Source organism: Lithobates pipiens, unplaced genomic scaffold (assembly GCF_037356315.1).
Source record: "Lithobates pipiens isolate NorthernLeopardFrog02 unplaced genomic scaffold, aLitPip1_a1.2 Scaffold_3, whole genome shotgun sequence".
Taxonomy (NCBI): Eukaryota; Metazoa; Chordata; class Amphibia; order Anura; family Ranidae; genus Lithobates; species Lithobates pipiens.
Window position 1 is genome coordinate 39,829,791 of NW_027507790.1, and position 19,898 is coordinate 39,849,688.

The following is a 19,898-nucleotide window of genomic DNA, read 5'->3' on the forward strand; positions in this document are numbered from 1 at the left end:
TCCCAAGATTGATACTCGTATCGGACGTATTTCTGCACTGCTTAGTATAGTGTCTATATGATGCACAATCCCCTTTGTTATAAGCTGGAATAGGAGCATTCTGTACTTTGTGTGAGTTTGTTTTTTTATGTACCGTATATACTCGAGTATAAGCCGAGATTTTCAGCCTCTTTTTTGAGGCTGAAAGTGCCCCCCTCGGCTTATACTCGAGTCATCGCTGTCTGCCCGCTCGATCAGCGTGTCGAGCAGACAGACAGCGGCCATTCTATGATTCAAAAGCCGCGCCTCCGGCTCCGCCTTCGCCTGTGATAGGTGGAACACTGAATTTCCCAGCAGCCTGTGTTCCGCCTATCACGGGCATCCGCTCATCCTCGTACTACGGACGAGGATGATACGACGTCCGTGATAGGCGGAACACAGGCTGCTGGGAAATTCAGTGTTCAGCCTATCACAGGCGAAGGAGGAGGCGCGTCTTTTGAATTTTACAATGGCCGCCGACGAAGAGGGCACGGGACGGAGGCAAGGCAAGGCACGGGACGGGACGGGACGGGACGAAGGCAAGGCACGACACGGGACGGAGGCTCGGGACAAAGGCTCGGGACACAGGTAGGCTGGACACACACACACACACACACACACACACGGATGGAGACACACACACACGGATGGATGGATGGATGGAGACACACACACACACAGGGATGGATGGATGGAGACACACACACACAGGGATGGATGGATGGATGGAGACACACACACAGGGATGGATGGATGGATGGAGACACACACACACAGGGATGGATGGATGGAGACACACACACACAGGGATGGATGGATGGATGGACACACACACACACAGGGATGGATGGACGGACACACAGGGATGGACGGACACACAGGGATGGACGGACACACAGGGATGGACGGACACACACACAGGGATGGACAGGCATGTCTCACCCTCGGCTTATACACGAGTCAATAAGTTTGCCAGTTTTTTTGGGGGTAAATTGGGGGCCTCGGCTTATATTCGGGTCGGCCTATACTCGAGTATATACGGTATGTCTGTTAAGAAAATGCAATAAAAAAAAAATTCTTTAAAAAAAAAAATGCACAAGAAAGCCCACAAACAGTTTGCTGAAGACAAGCAGATTAAGGACATGGACTTTACTGGAACCATGTCCTGTAGCTGAGACCAAGATAAACTTATTTGGTTCAGATGGCGTCAAGCGTGTGTGGTGGCAACCAGGTGAGGGGTACAAAGACAAGTGTCTTGCCTACAGTCAAGCATGGTGGTGGGAGTGTCATGGTCTAGGGCTGCATGAGTGCTGCCAGCCTTGGGGTGCTACAGTTCATTGAGGAAACCATGGATGCCAACATTTACTGTGACATACTGAAGCAGAGCATGATCCCCTCACTTCAGAGACTGGGCCGAAGGGCAGCATTCCAACATAATATCAAAGTGAATTTCCCCATAAGAAATAGTGGAAACTGAAATAAGTTCCACAACTATTTATTCATAGGTCCTTCACTTTATAGTCCATATAAAAAGATTATAACAATGGGACCAGGTTGTGTAACCACAAAATGTCCATCCAGAAATGGCAGCCTCTACAAGGGGATTCTAAGAAAAATCCATCAAGCGCTACAGAGTATAAAAGAGAAGAGAGGCGCCTCTAAGTGTAGCAATATGGTTACATTTAAAGGAGAAGTCCAGCCTGGGCTCGTTTGTAGGGCTGAAACAATTAATCGATAATGAAATTAATCGATTACTATTTTCATAATCAATTAATTGGCCAGTAGCATTATGGGGTTAAAAAAACTAAAATGAGCCCTTTATAGTACAAAGAGCAAATAATCACTACTGCAAATATTACTTTCACAATTCTACAGTAAAAAATGAGCCCCTTACAGTCGGATTATCTGCTTTTTTTCTGCTATAAAGGGCTCATTTTAGTTTTGGACCTGGTTCACATCTATGTGTTTATTGGTGCTTTTTGCAGAAATGCACTACAGTTCATTTGCATGGTTTCCTATGAGACACGTTCACATCTGAAAGGGTCAGGGACTTTTAAAGCAAAATGGTGCTTTATTGGTTCCATATACTTCAAAGGAGAAGCTGAAGAAAAGAATGCAATGCATTTTTGCAGCAATTTGTGTTTTAAAAAAAAAAATGCAAATTTCAGTAAAATCACGTGTGCAAAAAACGCACTGCAGAAACAGATCAAAAGCAAAAACTGCAATGATGTGTACCAAGCCTTATGTTGGCCACACGGATCAATTTTCAGATGAGAATATTCAGACGAAAAATCTTTGTACATTCGCTGAAAGAATTTTGTTTGAAATTTTCACTTGTTTTTAACATTCTGTTTTTAAAATGAATGTAATTTCTGAACGAAAACCACATGCAGTGTCTGAAAATTCCTTTGACTAAGAAGTTGTCTATTTCCAAATTTTCCCATCACTGTGGTTGAAAATGAATGTCAATTTGACCCATTTTTTTTTTTTTTTTAAGGTTATTAACCGATTAATCAAAACAATAATCGATTATGAAAATAATCGTTAGTTGCGGCCCTACTCATTTGGCTGGGCTTCTCCTAAGGGTCACAGGAGTGCAATTCATTTTGCCCTGTGACTCGTTTTCAGCAGAGAGCCGTCTGAAGTCCACTCTCTGCTGATGTCACCAAGATCAGTCCAGGCACCTTACTTCGGAATTCTGGATCAGGTGCCTGGACTGATGGCAGTCTCAGCCTCTTGGCGAGCCGCTAAGATGGCCGCTCCCCACCCCCTCCACAGCTTGGCGCTCCAGTGAGTGTAGAGGAGCAGTGCAGGAGAGCTGCTGATTGACAGTCACCAGCTCTCCTCTCCGGGAGCCGAGAGAACCAAACCGTCGGTGGTGGTGTTGGATGGCTCAGTGCAGAGACGCCGGGGACAGATGCAGCATCAGACGGATGCTGCATCCACCTAAGTAAATACGATTATGGTAAAAAAAAGCCAAACCAATACTTTTCCTTTTAATGAAGGTACAACATTTAGCAACTCACATGGTTGATTAAAAGAGGCACATTTAAGTATGTAGGCATCCGGGGTAAAGCTGTCCACATAGACCATCCTCTGCACCAAAGGCTCTCACCGCTGTCAGTCTGCAATCGTGACAGGGAAGACTACCCTGCAGTAGAGCGGTCTAAAAGTGTGGCTTGAACCGCTCGTGGAGCACAGAGTGGAAGGGATGATGTCGATGGTTTATGTGCACAGCTTTACCCCAGATGCCCGCATACTTGGATGTGCCTCGTTTAATCCTCAACCATGTGAGTTGCTCTGTGTCCTACCTTCATTAAATTTAACCATATTGCTACAGTTAGAGGCGCCTCTCTTCTCTTTTATACTCCGTTGTGACATGATGCTACTTGTAAATCAAGACATCAGTTTTACTGTGTGTGTGTGTGTGTGTGTCTGTCTATCTCCTCACTCAAGTGGACTTTTTTCGTATTTGTGATTTATGTGTTTACTCAGGTAGCAAAAAAAGGGATACAATAAAGTAGCCACTTGTTTAGCATTACAAATACTGTACATTGACTAATTTGTACAGTGTATATACACTATATTACCAAAAGTATTGGGACACCGCCTTCCTAAACTCGCTCATCCATGTCTTTTATGGACCTGGTTTGTGCACTAGTGCGCAGTCATGTTGAAACAGGAAGGGGCCATCCCCAAACTGTTCCCACAAAGTTGGGAGCATGAAATTATCCAAAATGTCTTGGTATGCTGATGCCTTAAAGTGGATGTAAATCCACTCTCATCCTTTCAAAACTACTACCATAGTGGTTCTCTATAAGGATATACATGCCTCCTGCATGTATCCTTACCTGTCAAATGTCTTCCCTCTGTCTATTCTGAGACCTGTAAAAAAAAAAAAAAAAAAAAAAAAAAAAGGTAGATTCTGTGGATGGGTCTGTTGTCTGGAGCTCGGTGGGTGGAGTCATGTCAGACTCTCTCTGCCCACCTCTGCACTCCCCTTGTCAACATGCATTTTCTCCTGTGTATTTCTTAGTAAAATCCGATGTTCTATTAAACCCCCCCACAATGAACACCCCTCCGCGCTTTGTGGGCAACCGTCTGTTCATTTTTGTAAACACAATATAATATTAGAAATATAATCCCATATGAAGCTGCTGCTTCTTTTATAAAACATGTAAACTGGAAATATTTAAAAAAACTAAAAGTCCTTTATAATACTGCAGCAGCGCTTCCCATACACTGTCCAATATAAATAGTCAGTCAGTAGTTGATAAAAGCCGTGAACTGGTAAGAAAGATACGTTTTATCGCTGTGCTGAAAAGCTTCCACCAAGGATCACCCTGTGGGATGCACTCACAAAATGCCAAATAATCTGCGCCTTTAAAGTGGTTGCATACTCATTTTTTTTACTTTTACCTACAGGAAAGCCTATAATAAGGCTTACCTGTAGGTAAAAAAATATCTCCTAAACCTGTATGGTTTAGGAGATATGCCCCTCGGTATGCGCTGCTGACTGTAGCAGGGCATGCACACAAGGGGATTCTCGACTGAAAGCCCGGCAGTGGCCGGACCCGGCCGGGATGAAATCTCTCGCCTGCATGCGCGGGAGTGATGATATCGCGGCTCCGGCCACTCACAGCGCCGGAGCCGCGATACCCAGAAGAAACGCAGAGGGAGCATGCCAGCTCCCTCAGCGTGGATCGGACCAGATGTCGGGGCCTCGTTCTAAGGTAAGTATTTCATAATGAGCTAGTATGCGGTGCATACTAGCTCATTTATGCCTTTTCCTTTGCAGGTAGAAAAAAAAAAAAAAAACATCTGCGGGTTTACTCCCGCTTTAAGAGAATAATAATTCCACCTTTCATCAGCTCCTCTCCCACCATCCACCAGATGTCAGTATACCATTTCAAAAGGGCTTTTGTTATTCTGAATAAATCCCTGTTTGTTCCTCTGTGCCATTGTGCTAAGTGAGTCTAATGGGAGTGGTTTCATAATCAACTACTTATCAACTACTGACAATTTATATTGGACAGTGTATGGGAAGCGCTGCTGCAGTATTATAAAGGACTTGTATATTGTCAGTTTACATGTGTATTTCTTACACTGAACTTCTGCTATGACCACTAACATCCAGTCAAATCCCATAAAAGTCACCATGACTTCAGCATGCTCAATCATGCTGAGGTGTGAAGCAGCCAATCCTGGGAGAGCTGGAGAAGAAAGGAGGGGATTTGCAGCGAAGACTGCAAGCCAGGCCTACTGGACCACATCAGTGCCTGACCTCACAAATGCCCTTCTGGAAGAATGGTGAAACATTACTGTAACCACACTCCTAAACTTTATGGACAGCCTTCTCAGAAGAGTTGAAGCTGTCATAGCTGCAAAGGGTAGGCCAACTCAATATTTCACTCTACGGACTAAGACTGGGATGCCATAAAAGTTCATGTGCATGTAAAGGCAGGCGTCCCAATACATTTGGTAATATAGCGTAGAAGACAATTGTGCTTTTTTTTTTTTTTGCATTCGCTATGCATTTACCATTATTTGCTAAAATGTAATGCATCTGCTTTCTTTTGCTACAATTGAAGTAATACTGGGTGTGTTTACTGTGTATGTTTAAAATTGTAGGTATATTTGTTACAAGATGTGTTTCTTTGCGTGGAGGAAATTTGTGCAGACACAGCGGGAGACTAAACATAAATATCAGATTGCAAAGCGCCATGGTAAGAATTCCACCAGTGCAAAGAGAAAATGCGATTCAGCTCAGTCCATGTATAAACTAGTAAGGACAGTTCCCTGCCAGCATATAAGACAATAATGCTCAGCACTCAGCCATGCTAGGCAGCAACTAGGAACGTTACTGAAAACAATCCTACTTATAGGTTACCCCAGTAACTCAAAAGAAAGCCAGATTTGCTCTGGACAGCTATAGACTTGTAATTTGTTAGCATTTTTAGTGAAAAAGGAAGTCCTCTAAATTTATTAAAATTCAGCAGTTAGTTTTTAAAAATCAGTAAATCAATACTTTCCAATCCATATGTTCCAGCACTGTCTTCCTGCAGCCAATTGTTCCCAACACTATGGGTTCCCAGAGCTTCCATCTTGGATTTGGGGGTTGGCTGTGACTTCGTAATGAATCGCAGCCGGCTCCACACCCTGGTACTGTAGCCTCCTGGGACCTGTGACATTGGAGGGTTGAGACAAATAATTTTACACTTTTACAGGGGTGCTTACAATAGTCAGTTTTTATTTAATTTATGTAAAATTTTCCTCCCAACAAAACAAACAAACTAATTATTGGTGTTGTGATTGTTGGTGTTCAGCTTTCATTTGTTAGTAAAGTCAATCTAAATCTGCTAGTGTATTTTAACTCTTCCCCCCCCCCACCCCCCCATATTGACAATGCTGCTGTACAGAGGTGTATCTGTTGCTTCTTCACTGGAGAGGAGACACCCTTGGACAGGAAGTGTTGCTGGCTAGATCACCAGTTGCAATGAACAAAAAAATCCTAAAAATAAAAATGCAACCATCACTTGCAAGACAAAGGCATAATGAGTTAGTATGCATAGCATACTAGCTCATTATGAAATACTCAGCTTGGCCCCCGCAGTGGTTCCAGTACACAGGTTCGGCCAGCAAGTGGCCGGTGCCACAATGACGTCACACTAGCTAAAGCAACGGCACAAATGTATCATTACTTCAGTACGCATGTGCCGATGACGTTGGCACATGCTGATACAGGGGATATCGCCTAAACCGTGCAGGTTTAGGAGATATCAGGGGTAACTACAGGTAAGCCTTATTATATGCTATAGGTTATAGTAAAAAGTGGATTGTAAGGGTTTACAACCACTTTAAATTTTAATTTCACCTTTTAAAAAATGTAAAAAAAAACTTTTTGCAAGTACATTTTTTACCAGGAGCCTGGAAAGCATTGCACCCGCTATAAGCATAGCGTGGGTGCCAGTGTAGAACTCCTGCAGACTTTTCGGTGTATCTGTCTGCTTGTATCTTGTAGGGAAAATTGGATACCCCCAATTGGGACTTGAAATTGGCAACAACACTTATGGAATATGTAAAAAGTCATTTTATTACCAATATGAGCTAAAAAAAAATCACACGATGGTTAATGAAACAAACATCAACATCAGACATGAACAGTAAAACAGTCACACGAATAGTATTCTATTCTTAATAGAATACTAAGAGTACTTATAGAAAGTAGTCTCTCTCCAGTAGCCGAAAACACTTTCTGGTAGCCAACCTCCAGGAAATGCTTTCCGGTACCCAATGCGTTTCAGGTTCCAAGTCCTTTCATTGAGGGTATTTATATAGGAGAATTTTTATTCTAATGAGTAACAAAAAAAGGAGACGCTGGATATCTATGCCCGGAAGTGGGAGCAAATGCCTGGATTATACAGGTATCTGCTCCCCCCTGAAAGGTGCCAAATATGACCCCAGAGGGGGGGAAGGATTCCGAAAAGTGGAAGTTCCATTTTTGGGTGGAACTCTGCTTTAACACAAAGCTTACAAATAACTCCCTATTAGGAATAACTACCCTTCAGGGATGAACATAAATAGTAAATACCTGTCTATAGGAGGTCCGTAAAGCACGCCATCCAATCTGGCATGCGCGGGACCTGGACAGTAGATTCGCTGACAGTGGAGAGCATTGCACAACCACCTCAGCTGGTGGGGCGTGGCAATGTGCTCCACAAACCACCACTGCGTCCTAAGGAACTGATCCTATGAGTGAGAAAAGAGGGGGTGGGGGTGGGAGAAAGGGAAGGTCTAACGTCATCTTGTGTTGAAAAAAAAAAAGTGTATTCTTTCTATTCAATATTGATTAATGTTAATATTTTATTTGATTGCACTTGCACATACCTATCTCCTTTCTGCTGTTATATATCGTCCTGTGTTTGTTTTTTTTTTTGTTTTTTTCCCTTTATCCTGTGGGTTGCAGCAATCTCATTGGGACTATGCCTTTTATACCATGTTGTCCCTGTTTCTTCTCCATGTTGTATTGGTGTATGGTGCGGTACTCCTTTTTTTTTTTTTTTTTCAACACAGGATGGCATTAGATCTAACTTGGTTTATTATGTGGCTTCTCAGTGGCCCTGATTTTTCATTAGGTGTTACTGGGAGGCGTTCGTTCAACCTAGTAATGAGCTGGCCCAGTTTGCATTGGCCGGTGTCATTGTCTATTGGTCCTTCCCTTTCTGAATCGACTATCCAGGTCCTGCACATGCACGACGAGCGCACGACCGCAGTGCGTGGGAGTTCGGCGCCATATATAAGATCCTTCCTTGCTGTACACACACTGCAGACTTTTACAGATTGGATGGAGTGCCTATAGACAGGTATTTACTATTTATGTTCATCCCTGAACAGTAGTTATCCCTAACGGGGAGTTTTTTTGTACAAATCAGCAGCATTATAGGTGTTGTGTGAGATACTGTGTGTGTATGTGTGTGTTTTTATATATAATATAATGTGTGTCTGATCTCAATACTTGTTTATTGAATTCAAATAAAATATTTGCATTGTTGTGAAGCTGTAACTTTCCCATTGTTGGTATACTTCCTGTTCACAGCCCAAAAGCAGATCATGCGTCAGGCATGGCATCACTGGATTATCTATGTGCATATCTGCAGAACCAAACATCACATGCTCTCAGAAGCTCTGGAGTTCAGACAAAATGGAAACCTACGGTGAGTTGACAGTAACTGTAGACTACCTAGTATTTACTATTCTTACTATACAAACTGTCAGACTAATCAACCTCATGTTTAATCCCTTTACCAGCAATACTTGGCACATGTGGGTCATCCAGTTCCAACGTAGACAAAGAATCCACGAAATGGAGAATCTGTCCTTAAAACACTGGGCTGTGAGTCTGCAAATGAGGGTATGTCAGACTGTGTTAATATAACTTTCTCATTTAAAATCACTTTTGTGTCTATACATTAATAAAATAAATTGTTAGACATTTTTGTCTCCAGGCACATGCGTTTCTGTTACACCTTGCCACGTTTGTAGATAATAAAACTGTATTAGAGTCTTTGTTTGTGGAAATATTGGCTACCTTTCTGTGTTTTGTATACATTTTTCATGTTCTGATTTTCTCACTTCCAAGATAACGATACACTAGAGCAGTGGTTCTCAATTCCTGTCCTCAGGACCCACTAACAGGCCAGATTTGGGGTATTACCTTGGAGATACAGACATGGATACTGCAAACACTGAGAAGCAAATTATATCACCTGTGATGTATTTCAGTTATCTTGCAAACCTGGCCTGTTAGTGGGTCCTGAGGACAGGAGTTGAGAACCACTGAGCTAGTGGTTAGATGTCAATGTGAATGCAAAAGAAAGTGCAGAGGCATGCTTTTTGGCAAAAGGGTTTAGGTGACTTGCAGTCAAACAGTAAACCTGAACTGACGAGTAATCATACCTTCTTGGCAGAACAGGTGAGACTAATGTTACTTTCTACACACGATTGTATTTTCTCAAGTGCTCACAACATTTAAAGCCCAATTCCAGGTAAAACTGTGTCCCTTCACATCCTTTCCTATTAACAGGTGCCCACAGGCAAGTCGGTAAGATGAGATCTGTCCTGGATACAGTAGAGGTGCGCATCTTCACTGGTCTCACGATTCTATTAGATTACGATTATCTGGTCAAAGATTTGATTCGACTCGATGTATCACGATTACTGACGAGCTCCCACCTCCACTTGGGCTGCCTAGGCGGCCCTTCCATATTGCAATCTTCTGGGACACATCACAGATCCCAGGAGATTGCCCGGCTATGCAGGACAGCGCAGTGAGACATGCGCACCTGGCTGTGAAGCTGCAAGCTGTCACAGCCGGATGCCCACAGTGTTGCCAGTGCTGTTGACAAGCAGGGGAGAGAAAGGAGGATTTGGGTGGCCATGTCACGTGGGACAGGTGAGTGTCTTTTTATTAAAAGTCAGAAGATACACTTTTTTTCTCTTACGTTCACCGACTGACACAGCACCTCTTAGACCATTGGGTTGTTACGCCACCTTCAGGAGAGGACTAGGCATAACATGTAATATAAAAACAACTAGATCTTTCTAGTTCCGCCCAAGGGGCGGTCCTTTAGGTAACAACCCCACAGCCTGCCTTGCAGCTTCAGTATTTTTCTGCCTAGTGAAGAAGGACCTAGGCCCTGAGGGCCAATCGGTCTGTGGATTTTTTTTGAGCAAGATTAAAGATCCTGTGATCTATTATCAACAGCCGGCTGGAAGACAGGCTGGATACTCATGCTTGTAGTCTCCCCAGCCTGGCCAGCGAGCGTGTGCAGACCAGAGCTCCGCGTTGGGTTGGCCACAACATGCCTCAGCTCCAGAGGCGGTCGGTGAGTGTAAATGCTCCGGGGCACACGCATGACCGAGCTACTGATGTCTGCGTCAGTGTGCTGGGCCAGCAGCCACCCCATACTGATCAGAGAGTGGGTCTGTGATGGAATGTCTCCCAGCTCTTCAGGACTGGTAAGTACAGCTCTCCCTGCCTCGGTGGGGCTGAGCAGCTGGGCATTCCCTGGGAGGTCAATTCGGGGGTCCCTCACCTCTCTCTCTCTCTCTCTCTCTCTCTCTTCTCTCCCGGTCTCCCCTCCCCCCTTCCCTGTGGGGGATGCTGCATGGGCTGCTGAGCGGTGTGTATGCCATATACAGGGGCTCTCCTGGGGGGGCCTGCGCTGGCTGGCTGTGCTCTGCATGTGTGTAGGTCTCTCCTTGGAGGTGTCTGGAGGCTGTATCTGTTGATCGCTGTAGCGCTGTTTCACCGCCATTTATCTGCCTGTTTTGTTCACTGTCCCTCATGGTATACAGTACTTGGCGGCCATCTTTGGTAGGACAAGGAGCAGCATGCTCTCTGACTATTTTCCTGTAGTTCGGCGGCCATTTTCCCTGTGATTATGTCCTTTATACTGGACGCTCGGAAGCCATTTTCTTGAAGCCTGAACACGTTTTTGGTCAGTTTCAGCGCCATTCAGAGCAGCTCTGCACACCGCAGTGTGGTCTCCTATGCATCTGGGAGCTGACACAGGCACTACTAGCTGGACAGCGCAGAACCAATCAGGGTGGTGAGTCCTGCGGGAAAGAGCCCCTCAGCTAGCAGCAGTTAGGAGGGTGGGATCATCACTGTCCTAAGTCCCCAACAGGGGGCAGACAGGGTAGGGTCAGCATGGCTTCAGAAACTGGTGTTTCTTCCCCAAAAACCAGGCAATTGCAACCAGTTTGCCTGCAGACAGTGGCCGCTTTGTCGGCGGGCCTCAATTCGTTCGTTGTCAAGATGGAGGCGGTGCGTGGGCACAAAGGTGGTAAAAAATGGCCCCTGAGCCCCCCCCATCCTCCGGGGAGAGCTCTGAAGAAGACTCGGGTCCTGCTGAGGCTGGTGACCCCTGCTCTGTCTTTTCAGATGACGCTGACTCGGACAGTGAGGATGAGTCCCCGTTCGGGTCCGTGCGAGACAAAGCGCTTGTTGGAGCATTTATCACAGCTGTGCGTGATACCCTGAAGATTCAGGAGCCAGCAGATCCCTCTGCTGATGTAGCGGTCCCTCTTGGGTTCCGTAAGCCAGCCCGTTCACCTAAAGTGTTCCCGTATCTGACTTATTTTGATAAGTTAATTTACAAGGAATGGGGTCGACCGCAATGGACCTTTTCAGTCCCCAAATACATGTTACCCCTTTGAGGAGAGCCTTCTCAAAAAGTGGTCGGCTCCTCCAGTCGTGGACCCCCCAGTATCCAGGTTAAACAAAATAACCACGATCCCGGTAGAGGGGACTCCTGCCTTTAAGGACCCCGCGGACAGGAAGGCCGAGGCAGTGGCTCCTTCCTTGTTTACGGTTGTGGGGTCAACTATGCAACCAGTACTGGCATCCACGCTTGTGTCTCAGACACTAACCGAGTGGGCAAAACTTTTGCACCGCGAATTGGGAGAGCAACAGGCTTCTCTTGTCTGCGGAGAACTAGCAGACCAACTAGTGCAAGGCCTGAAGTACATTTGTGACGCAGCTCTAGATACCCTTCCTCTGTTATCCAGGGCTGTGGTGCTGAGGACCCTGATTTGGCTAAAATGCTGGTCTGCCAACCAGGAATCCAAAAAAGCCCTGACCGATCTTCCCTTCCTTGGCGACCGACTCTTTGGAGCCTCATTGGATGACATTATTAAAAATGCCACAGGTGGTAAGAGTACACTACTCCCACAGGCCAGGAAGGCTAAGGAGTCATGCCCTCATTCTCCGCTCACAAACTGCTTTTTCATCCACCCGGGGCTTCAACCAAGCGTCCCCATCCCGACGGGACGACCCCTGAAGGACCAAAGTGTCCCTGGATCCGCAAGCCTGCGAGCAAAAGTGCTACCACATGAAGGTTTTCCCCCGCCCGTAAGACGGGTGGGGGGGTCGCCTTTAAGCGTTTGCTTTGTAAAAGTACAGAGGTTCAGTTCGCTCAGTAGTTGCTGCACTCCATCAAGGGGACTCCCTGGCGTCCTTGGACATCCAGGATGCATACCTGCACCTACCCATATGCCTTCGGCATCAGAGGTTTCTGCGATTTTCAGTCAGGGAAGTCTACTACCAGTTTGTGGCTCTGCCTTTGGGTTTGGCATCAGCCCACCGAGTCTTTACCAAGCTATTGGCTCCTGTTTTGGCATTGTTGCGATCGTGGGTTACCTAGACGATCTCCTCCTGAGAGCATGTTCCGCCTCAGTTAGAGTATGTGGTGATCACCATGCAGACCCTGCAGGAATTTGGGTGGCTGTTGAACTTAAAGAAGTCAGTGATGGTACCAACTTAGCGTTTGGAGTACCTAGGCTTACTGCTGGACTCCATGGAAGCGAGCGTTTCTCCCTTCAGACAAGCTGCAGACTCTCAGAGCCACGGTAAAACTGTTGATGAACTGCAGGTGGTCATTGCTACGCTTCTGCATGCGAGTTCTGGGACTCATGGTGGCCGCCTTCGAGGCAGTACCGTATGCCCAGTTTCACACCAGAGTCCTGCAGAAGGAGATTTTGACAAAATGGGACAAATCTCCGTTATCCCTGGATTGGCAGATTCAGGGGAGCAAGTTAGTCAGGAATTCCCTGCTCTGGTGGCTGAGGTCCCCGCCACTTCGGTCCGGGAAGTAGTTCCTACCTCTGAAATGGACAGTGATCACAACGGACGCCAGTCTAAACGGCTGGGGTGGAGTAGTGGGAGTTCAGTCGACCCAGGGCCTCTGGTCGGTGGAGGAATCCAAGTTGTCGATCAATCTGCTTGAGCTGGGAGTGATCAGGCTATGCCTCTCCACATGGTCGATAAGACTTCGAGGGCTTCCGATCAGGATCCAGTCAGACAACGCCACGGCAGTGGAATACGTCAATCGCCAAGGAGGAACAAGAAGCTCAGCCGCCGCATGGGAGGTCGCTCACATCCTTCAGTGGGCAGAGCGACATGTACCGGCCCTGTCAGCCATTTACATCCTGGGAGTGGAGAACTGGAAGGCGGACTACCTAAGTTGCAGGATGCTGGACCCAGGAGAATGGGCGTTGCATCCGGAGGTGTTCAGGCTACTGTGCCTGCGATGGGGCACACCAGACTTGGATCTTCTGGCCTCCTGTCTCAATCGGAAGGTGCTGAGATTTGTGTCCAGGACAAAAGATCCTTGGGCAGACGCGCTGGTGGCTCCGTGGGATCAGTACCAGCTGATCTATGCCTTTCCTCCACTGAATCTGTTACCACGTCTGCTCCACAGAGTGGAGGCCGAGGGGATTCCAGTAATACTGATTGCCCCAGATTGACCCCAGCGTTCCTGGTTCACAGACCTAGTGCACCTGGTGGCGGACGCCCCATGGCGACTGCCGCTGCGACAGGACCTTCTGTCTCAAAGTCTGATTTTCCATCCTGCTTTACCATCGCTGGTTTTAACGGCATGGCTATTGAGAGTGGTGTTGAGGAACCGGGGTCTTTTGGACTCGGTGATTCCAACTATGTTGTGATCACGGAAATCTTCTTCTTCTCGGAAGATATATCATCGTACCTGGAAGGCCTACATCTCCATGTGTGAGGAGAAAGGTTGGCGTCCACGCTCCTTTTCTATATCCAGGATCCTGCTGTTTTTACAGCAAGGAGTAGACCAGAAATTGGCTTTAAGCACCATTTAGGGACGAATATCAGCTTTGGCTGTCTTTTTTTTGTATTTTTTTTTTTTCAGCGACCCCTGGCATCTCACTCTCTAGTGAGCACTTTTGTTTAAGGGGTACGACATTTAATTCCTCCGGTACGTCCACCGTTACCCCCATGGGATCTGAACTTGGTGTTATCGGTGCTTCAAAAACCGCCATTTTAAAATATCAGAGAGATCCCTCTGTTGACTCTTTCCCAGAAAGTGGTCTTTCTAGTGGCTATTACTTCAGCCAGGAGGGTTTCGGAACTGGCGGCCTTGTCTTGCAATTCGCCCTATCTAGTTATCCACAAGAAAAAGGTGGTTTTGCATCCACAACCTTCTTTTCTGCCGAAGGGGGTTTTGGCGTTCCACATCAATGAAGACATTGTGTTACCATCTCTGTGTCCTAGGCTGACACATCCTAAAGCCCTTCATGCCCTGGACATGGTTCAGGCTCTGAGGGTGTATTTGTCTGCTACGGCTCCCTTTCGGGAAGTTGGACTCCCTGTTTGTTTTGGTGGCTGGTCAGAAAAAAGGCATGGCGGTCTCGTTGGCCACCATTTCCAGGTGGATCAGACAGATTGTAGTACAGGCCTACGCCTTGAAGGGGCAGGTGCCCCCCTTTCTGGTCACGGCCCACTCCACAAGGGCAATCGGAACATCTTGGGCCTTCCGACATCAAGCGTCTGTCGCTCAAGTGTGTAAAGTGGCGACTTAGTCGTCTGTTCACACTTTTACAAAATTCTACAAGGTAGATGTCAGTGCATCGGCTGATGCCTGTTTTGGCTGCAAAGTTTTGCAGGCGGCTGTATAATTGCAATTGCACTTACATCTTTTTCCTGTGTGTTTGTTTTTTATTTTTTTTATTTTATTTTTTTTGGTAAAAATGCAGTACCTTTTTAAGTAATGCACTGTTGCATTTGTTGCCGCAGTTCTGGTGAGGTTTGGAGGTAGTGCCTCTCAGTTGAGGAGCACCCTGTTTTTTTGTGGGTAAAAAAGTTTTGGTTATTCCCACACACTGTCCTTTTTTTGTGGGTAACTTTTTTTTATACTAGTTCCCACATGCCATTGTGGATGAAGTTTTATGCTGTTTTGACACCCCTCGTTTTGGCACTGCTTGGGGACATCCCAATGGTCTGAGAGGAGCTGTGTCAATCGGTGAACATAAGAGACTTTTTTGTACTCACCATAAAATCCTTTTTCTCTGTAGTTCACCAACTGGCACAGCACCCGCCCCTCCTATTTTTCTCTACATTATACTGCTTGTTGACGTAATGAAGCTGCAAGGCAGGCTGTGGGGTTGTTACCTAACGGAACGCCCAAGGCGGAACTAGAAAGTTCTAGTTTTTATATTGCATGAAAACATGTTATACCTCGTCCTCGCCTGAAGGTGGCGTAACAACCCAATGGTCTAAGAGAGGTGCTGTGTCAGTCTGTGAATTACAGAGAAAAGGATTTTACGGTGAGTACAAAAAAATCCTATTTTTGTGGCTGCTGACCTTTTAATAAACAAAAAATTTACTGGAACTCCGCTTTGAATTAAAAATAACCTCACTCCCTTTAAAAAGTGCACTACAGGGTACAGGCATTCACACACCCTGCTGCTGGGAGGTCAGGAGGGATTAGAATCCACAACTGACAACACAGCCCTGTGAGGTTCCCTGTACTGTCTCTGTGCTGACAGTTCTCCCGGCTTCCCCATTTACACCTTCCAGCACACTAGGAGTTAACACAGTGGAATGTGCAAAGGGGAAGCCAGGGAACTGTCAGCATGGAGCATGTACGAGGTATAAGAGTACAAACACCTTTGTACTCTACTTACTGTTAAAATAACTCTGTTTTAATAAATCCTAAGTCACAATCTATGAAGTGCCCTGCTGTATGTTTTTTAACCACTTCGCGCCCAGGCCAATTCTGACATTTCTCTCCTACATGTAAAATTCCACATTTTTTTTGCTCGAAAATTACATAAAACCCCCAAACATTATATATGTTTTTTTTAGCAAAGACCCTAGAGAATACAATGGCGCTTGTTGCAACTTTTTATCTCGCACGGTATTTGCGCAGCAATTTTTCGAACACGTTTTTTTCAGAAAAAAAAAGTTTTATGCTTAAAGAAAAAAAAAAAACCCAGTAAAGTTAGCCTAATTTTTTTACATAATGTGAAAGAGGAGGATACGCCGAGTAAATAGATACCCAACATGTCACGCTTCAAAATTGCTCGTGGAATGGCGCCAAACTTTGGTATTTAAAAATCCCCATAGGCGACGCTTTAAATTTTTTTTACTGGTTACATGTTTTGGGTTACAGAGGAGGTCTAGAGCTAGAATTATTGCTCTCGCTCTAACGTTCGTGGCGATACCTCACGTGTGGTTTGAACACCGTTTTCATATGTGGGCGGGACTTGCATATTTTTAATTTTATTTTTATTTTTTTAGTTTGACACTTAAAAAAAAAAATAAAAAAATGATGACTTTTATTCCTATTAATGTAAACATCCCTTGTAATAGGAATATGGCACAATCAGACATATTTACAGTGAGATATGGGGTCAATAAGACCCCATATCTCACCTCTACGCTGGGAAGAATAAAATAATAAAAAAAAAAAAAAAAAAAAAAAAAGATCCTGGCTTTCTAGTCAGATCGGCGCCGTTAATTTGAATACAGAGGCCGGGCGTGACGTCATAACATTGCGCCTGGCCTCCGAACGATCATAGAGACTCCGGGGACGATCTGGTCCGCCGGAAATCTCTATGGTAACTTGCTGGGGCCGGCGGATCCTGTGACCGACTCACCGATGGAAGCGGTGAGTTGGTACAAGCACCGGAGGGCGGCGGGAGGGAACAGCCGCTATGATCGTTCTTATGGTGCAGGGAATCGCCGGCTGTAAAACTGCAATATCTGAATGATGTCTGTGGCCTCAAACATCATTAAGATATAACCACCGAAAGCCCATGACGTCAATAGACGATACCTCTTTTCTCAATGTGTGTACATGCCGCTCATGTGTCCCGCCTCTCTCCTCTTACGTCTCGCATCTCTGCTGATGTCAGCGGAGAATTCTCAGCCCCACCCGCTGACTGTAGCTCTCAGATCAGAAGAGAGGTGGGCGGGCCTGAGAAATCCCCACTGATGTCAGGAGAGACGTGAGAGGAGAGAGGTGGACCGTGCAGTCACATGAGTGGCATGTACACACACGCTGAGAAATGAGGTATGAAGCTCCATATTTTTTAAAAAGCACATACAGCGGGCACTTATTTGATTGTAACACGGGATTTATTAAAACACTTTTCTTTTAATAACTATACTGCGGGGCTTTTCTTTTAATAACTATAAGTCGGGATGATGTCACCCGACAATCGATTTTTCCAATGGTATGCATCGATGCCACATTGGGGACACCCGAAACGCGATGCATCGATGCAATGCCCTGGGATACAGACAGCATCAAAACCCTTACTTTTTAATATGATAAAGAAAGGGTAGAACCTATTACCCATCCCAGTCTCACTTTGTCTATTCCTTCCATTTGCTGCAGCATCTTCCTTGCCTGTTTTGTAGAATAATTCTGTTCGCACCCACTTGGCCAAGAAGGACGTGGTATGCATACAGCATAAATCTCTTTTCATATGAGCCGTGGGCTCTACCAGATTGCCCAGGTTTGCTGTTGCATAGTCCAGTCTTTCATCAAGCTTTACAGTCACTGGTTTTAATGGCATGACAGTTGAAGCCCAGGTCCTGAGGGATAGGAGAGTTTCTGACTTTGTAATCAGTGCCCTTATCAAGGCTAGAAAGTCAACCTTCAGCAAGGTGTACCATCACACATGGAAGGTTTATTTATAAATTTCATTCTTGATGTATGTCGTGGGCACATTTTGGCCTTTCTGCCATCCTGGTGTGAAGACGTATCTGGCTTTAAGTTCCATCAGGGGACAGATTTCAGCTTTAGTCACACTGTTTCCAATACCTTTCTTCATAAAAAAAAAAAAGGCTTGGTGCAGGGTGTCGCACAGATTGTTCTGCCTGTGTGGCCCCTGGTCTTGTTTGTTCTGCAGACTTCTTCCTTTTGAACCTCTCTGAGAGATTCCCTTGTTGCTTCTTGCTGCTGGCCTTTTTGTTGTTTTCTATTCCTCCAGTGCTTTCAGACATCCCAAGTAGTCATGAATATTGACTCCTTTGTGTCCTGTAATATCTGAGTCAGGAAATTAGGATTTTGGTTTACCTGTAAAATATTTTTTTTCTTTAAGTACATCACAGAACAGAGATAGTATAAAATAACAGTGCTTTGTAGATTTTGCATCTCGTACTGTCAACAGGGTTCATTTTACGCTATGTCCTCTTTGAAGGTATCATCTGCCATGCTTTAATGATATCTGACCCCTGATTTTAAAGTATCAAACTCAAAGTAAGATAAGGGAGAGAATATAATCTAAGTAAATCTGTCATATACCAGCACGTAAAGTTATCAAATATTATGTAACTTTTCCTTTGCATTTCCGTGAGCCCAACTGTGCTATGCTCTCTTTAACCTCCCTGGGCGGTATTCCCGAGTCTGGCTCGGGGTAAGACTTCATTACCATAAGCGGTATTCCCGAGCCAGGCTCGGGATCGCATTGCTGGATCCATGGAGGGGGTTACTTACCTTGTCCCCTGGATCCAGCGATGTGTCCCCGCTGTGATCAGCGAGCCGCCGTGTCTCACTCGGTCTGTGACAGTGTCGAGCTCTGTTCCCTGCGAGCGTTGCGACGCACAGGGACGGAGTTCGGCATCAAATTCAAAAAGTAAAAAACACAGTATAGATACATTATACTGTAATCTTACAGATTACAGGACTGTATTAAATAATTACACATCCCCTTTGTCCCTAGTGGTTTGTCCAGTGTTCTGCATGCAGTTTTATATACTGTTCTTTATGCCAGGAAACTGGAGATTGTCCATAGCAACCAAAAAATTTCAGTTTACATCAAAAGTGGTTATAGACCAGCTAGAAAACAGCAATAATGAATTAGAACCACTCGCAGAATTGAGTGATAACGAATTTCCCCACAAATTACTATCGAACACTAAAAGTAATGACAGCGACAATTCTGCAACTCAGCACATTTCAGTGTTTTTGATTTGATTACATTATTGAATAATTTTTATTATATTATTTTATTATTTGTTATAGTTATATTATAATTTATCATGCTCGGTATGTCTATTAGACTCTTGTTTGGATGGATGTAAGTGAATTACCGCTTTCAGCACCTAAAATCTGACATAATCATACCGCCAGGGAGGTTAAGAACAGTAAAACTGTGAAATTTAATTTTGTTTGTTTTTTTTTGTTTTTTTTTTTTTAAATCTTTTATGGTATTTAAAACTTGTTAGCAAAATCTACTTTATGTAACCATTTTGTGCACGTTTGCCTCCCCAACTTCCATGTTTTGGTGTTTTTCTGTTTGAAGGTTTGGCTTCAGTGGAGAGAATTATACCTTTACACTCAGGAGGAGAAGCACAAAGAGCATAAGGCATTGATGCACTTTCGGTACTGCAAGTTGAAGACCTCAATAAGATCCTGGCTTCTGTACATGTATTATCGTAGACAAAAGAGGCAACAGAATAGTAAGATAAATGTGTTTTTGGTTAAAAAGGTATAATTGTATTCTGAACATATTATTATTATTATTATTATTATTATTATTATTATTATTATATATAT

At 44.9% G+C, this 19,898-nt stretch overlaps 1 protein-coding gene across 2 annotated transcripts in view; it reads left to right on the forward strand.

Moving 5' to 3' along the window:
• The window catches only part of SFI1 (SFI1 centrin binding protein), an 84,304-nt gene that overhangs the window by 14,646 nt on the left and 49,760 nt on the right, over positions 1 to 19,898 (forward strand). The window contains exons 5-8 of one of the 2 annotated variants that reach the window (XM_077461511.1): positions 5,650 to 5,744; positions 8,615 to 8,732; positions 8,827 to 8,929; positions 19,645 to 19,801. In XM_077461511.1, coding sequence (XP_077317637.1) covers positions 5,650 to 5,744; positions 8,615 to 8,732; positions 8,827 to 8,929; positions 19,645 to 19,801 — 473 coding nt within the window. The remainder of the gene's footprint in view (positions 1 to 5,649; positions 5,745 to 8,614; positions 8,733 to 8,826; positions 8,930 to 19,644; positions 19,802 to 19,898) is intronic. The other variant, XM_077461512.1, reaches the window with a different exon arrangement.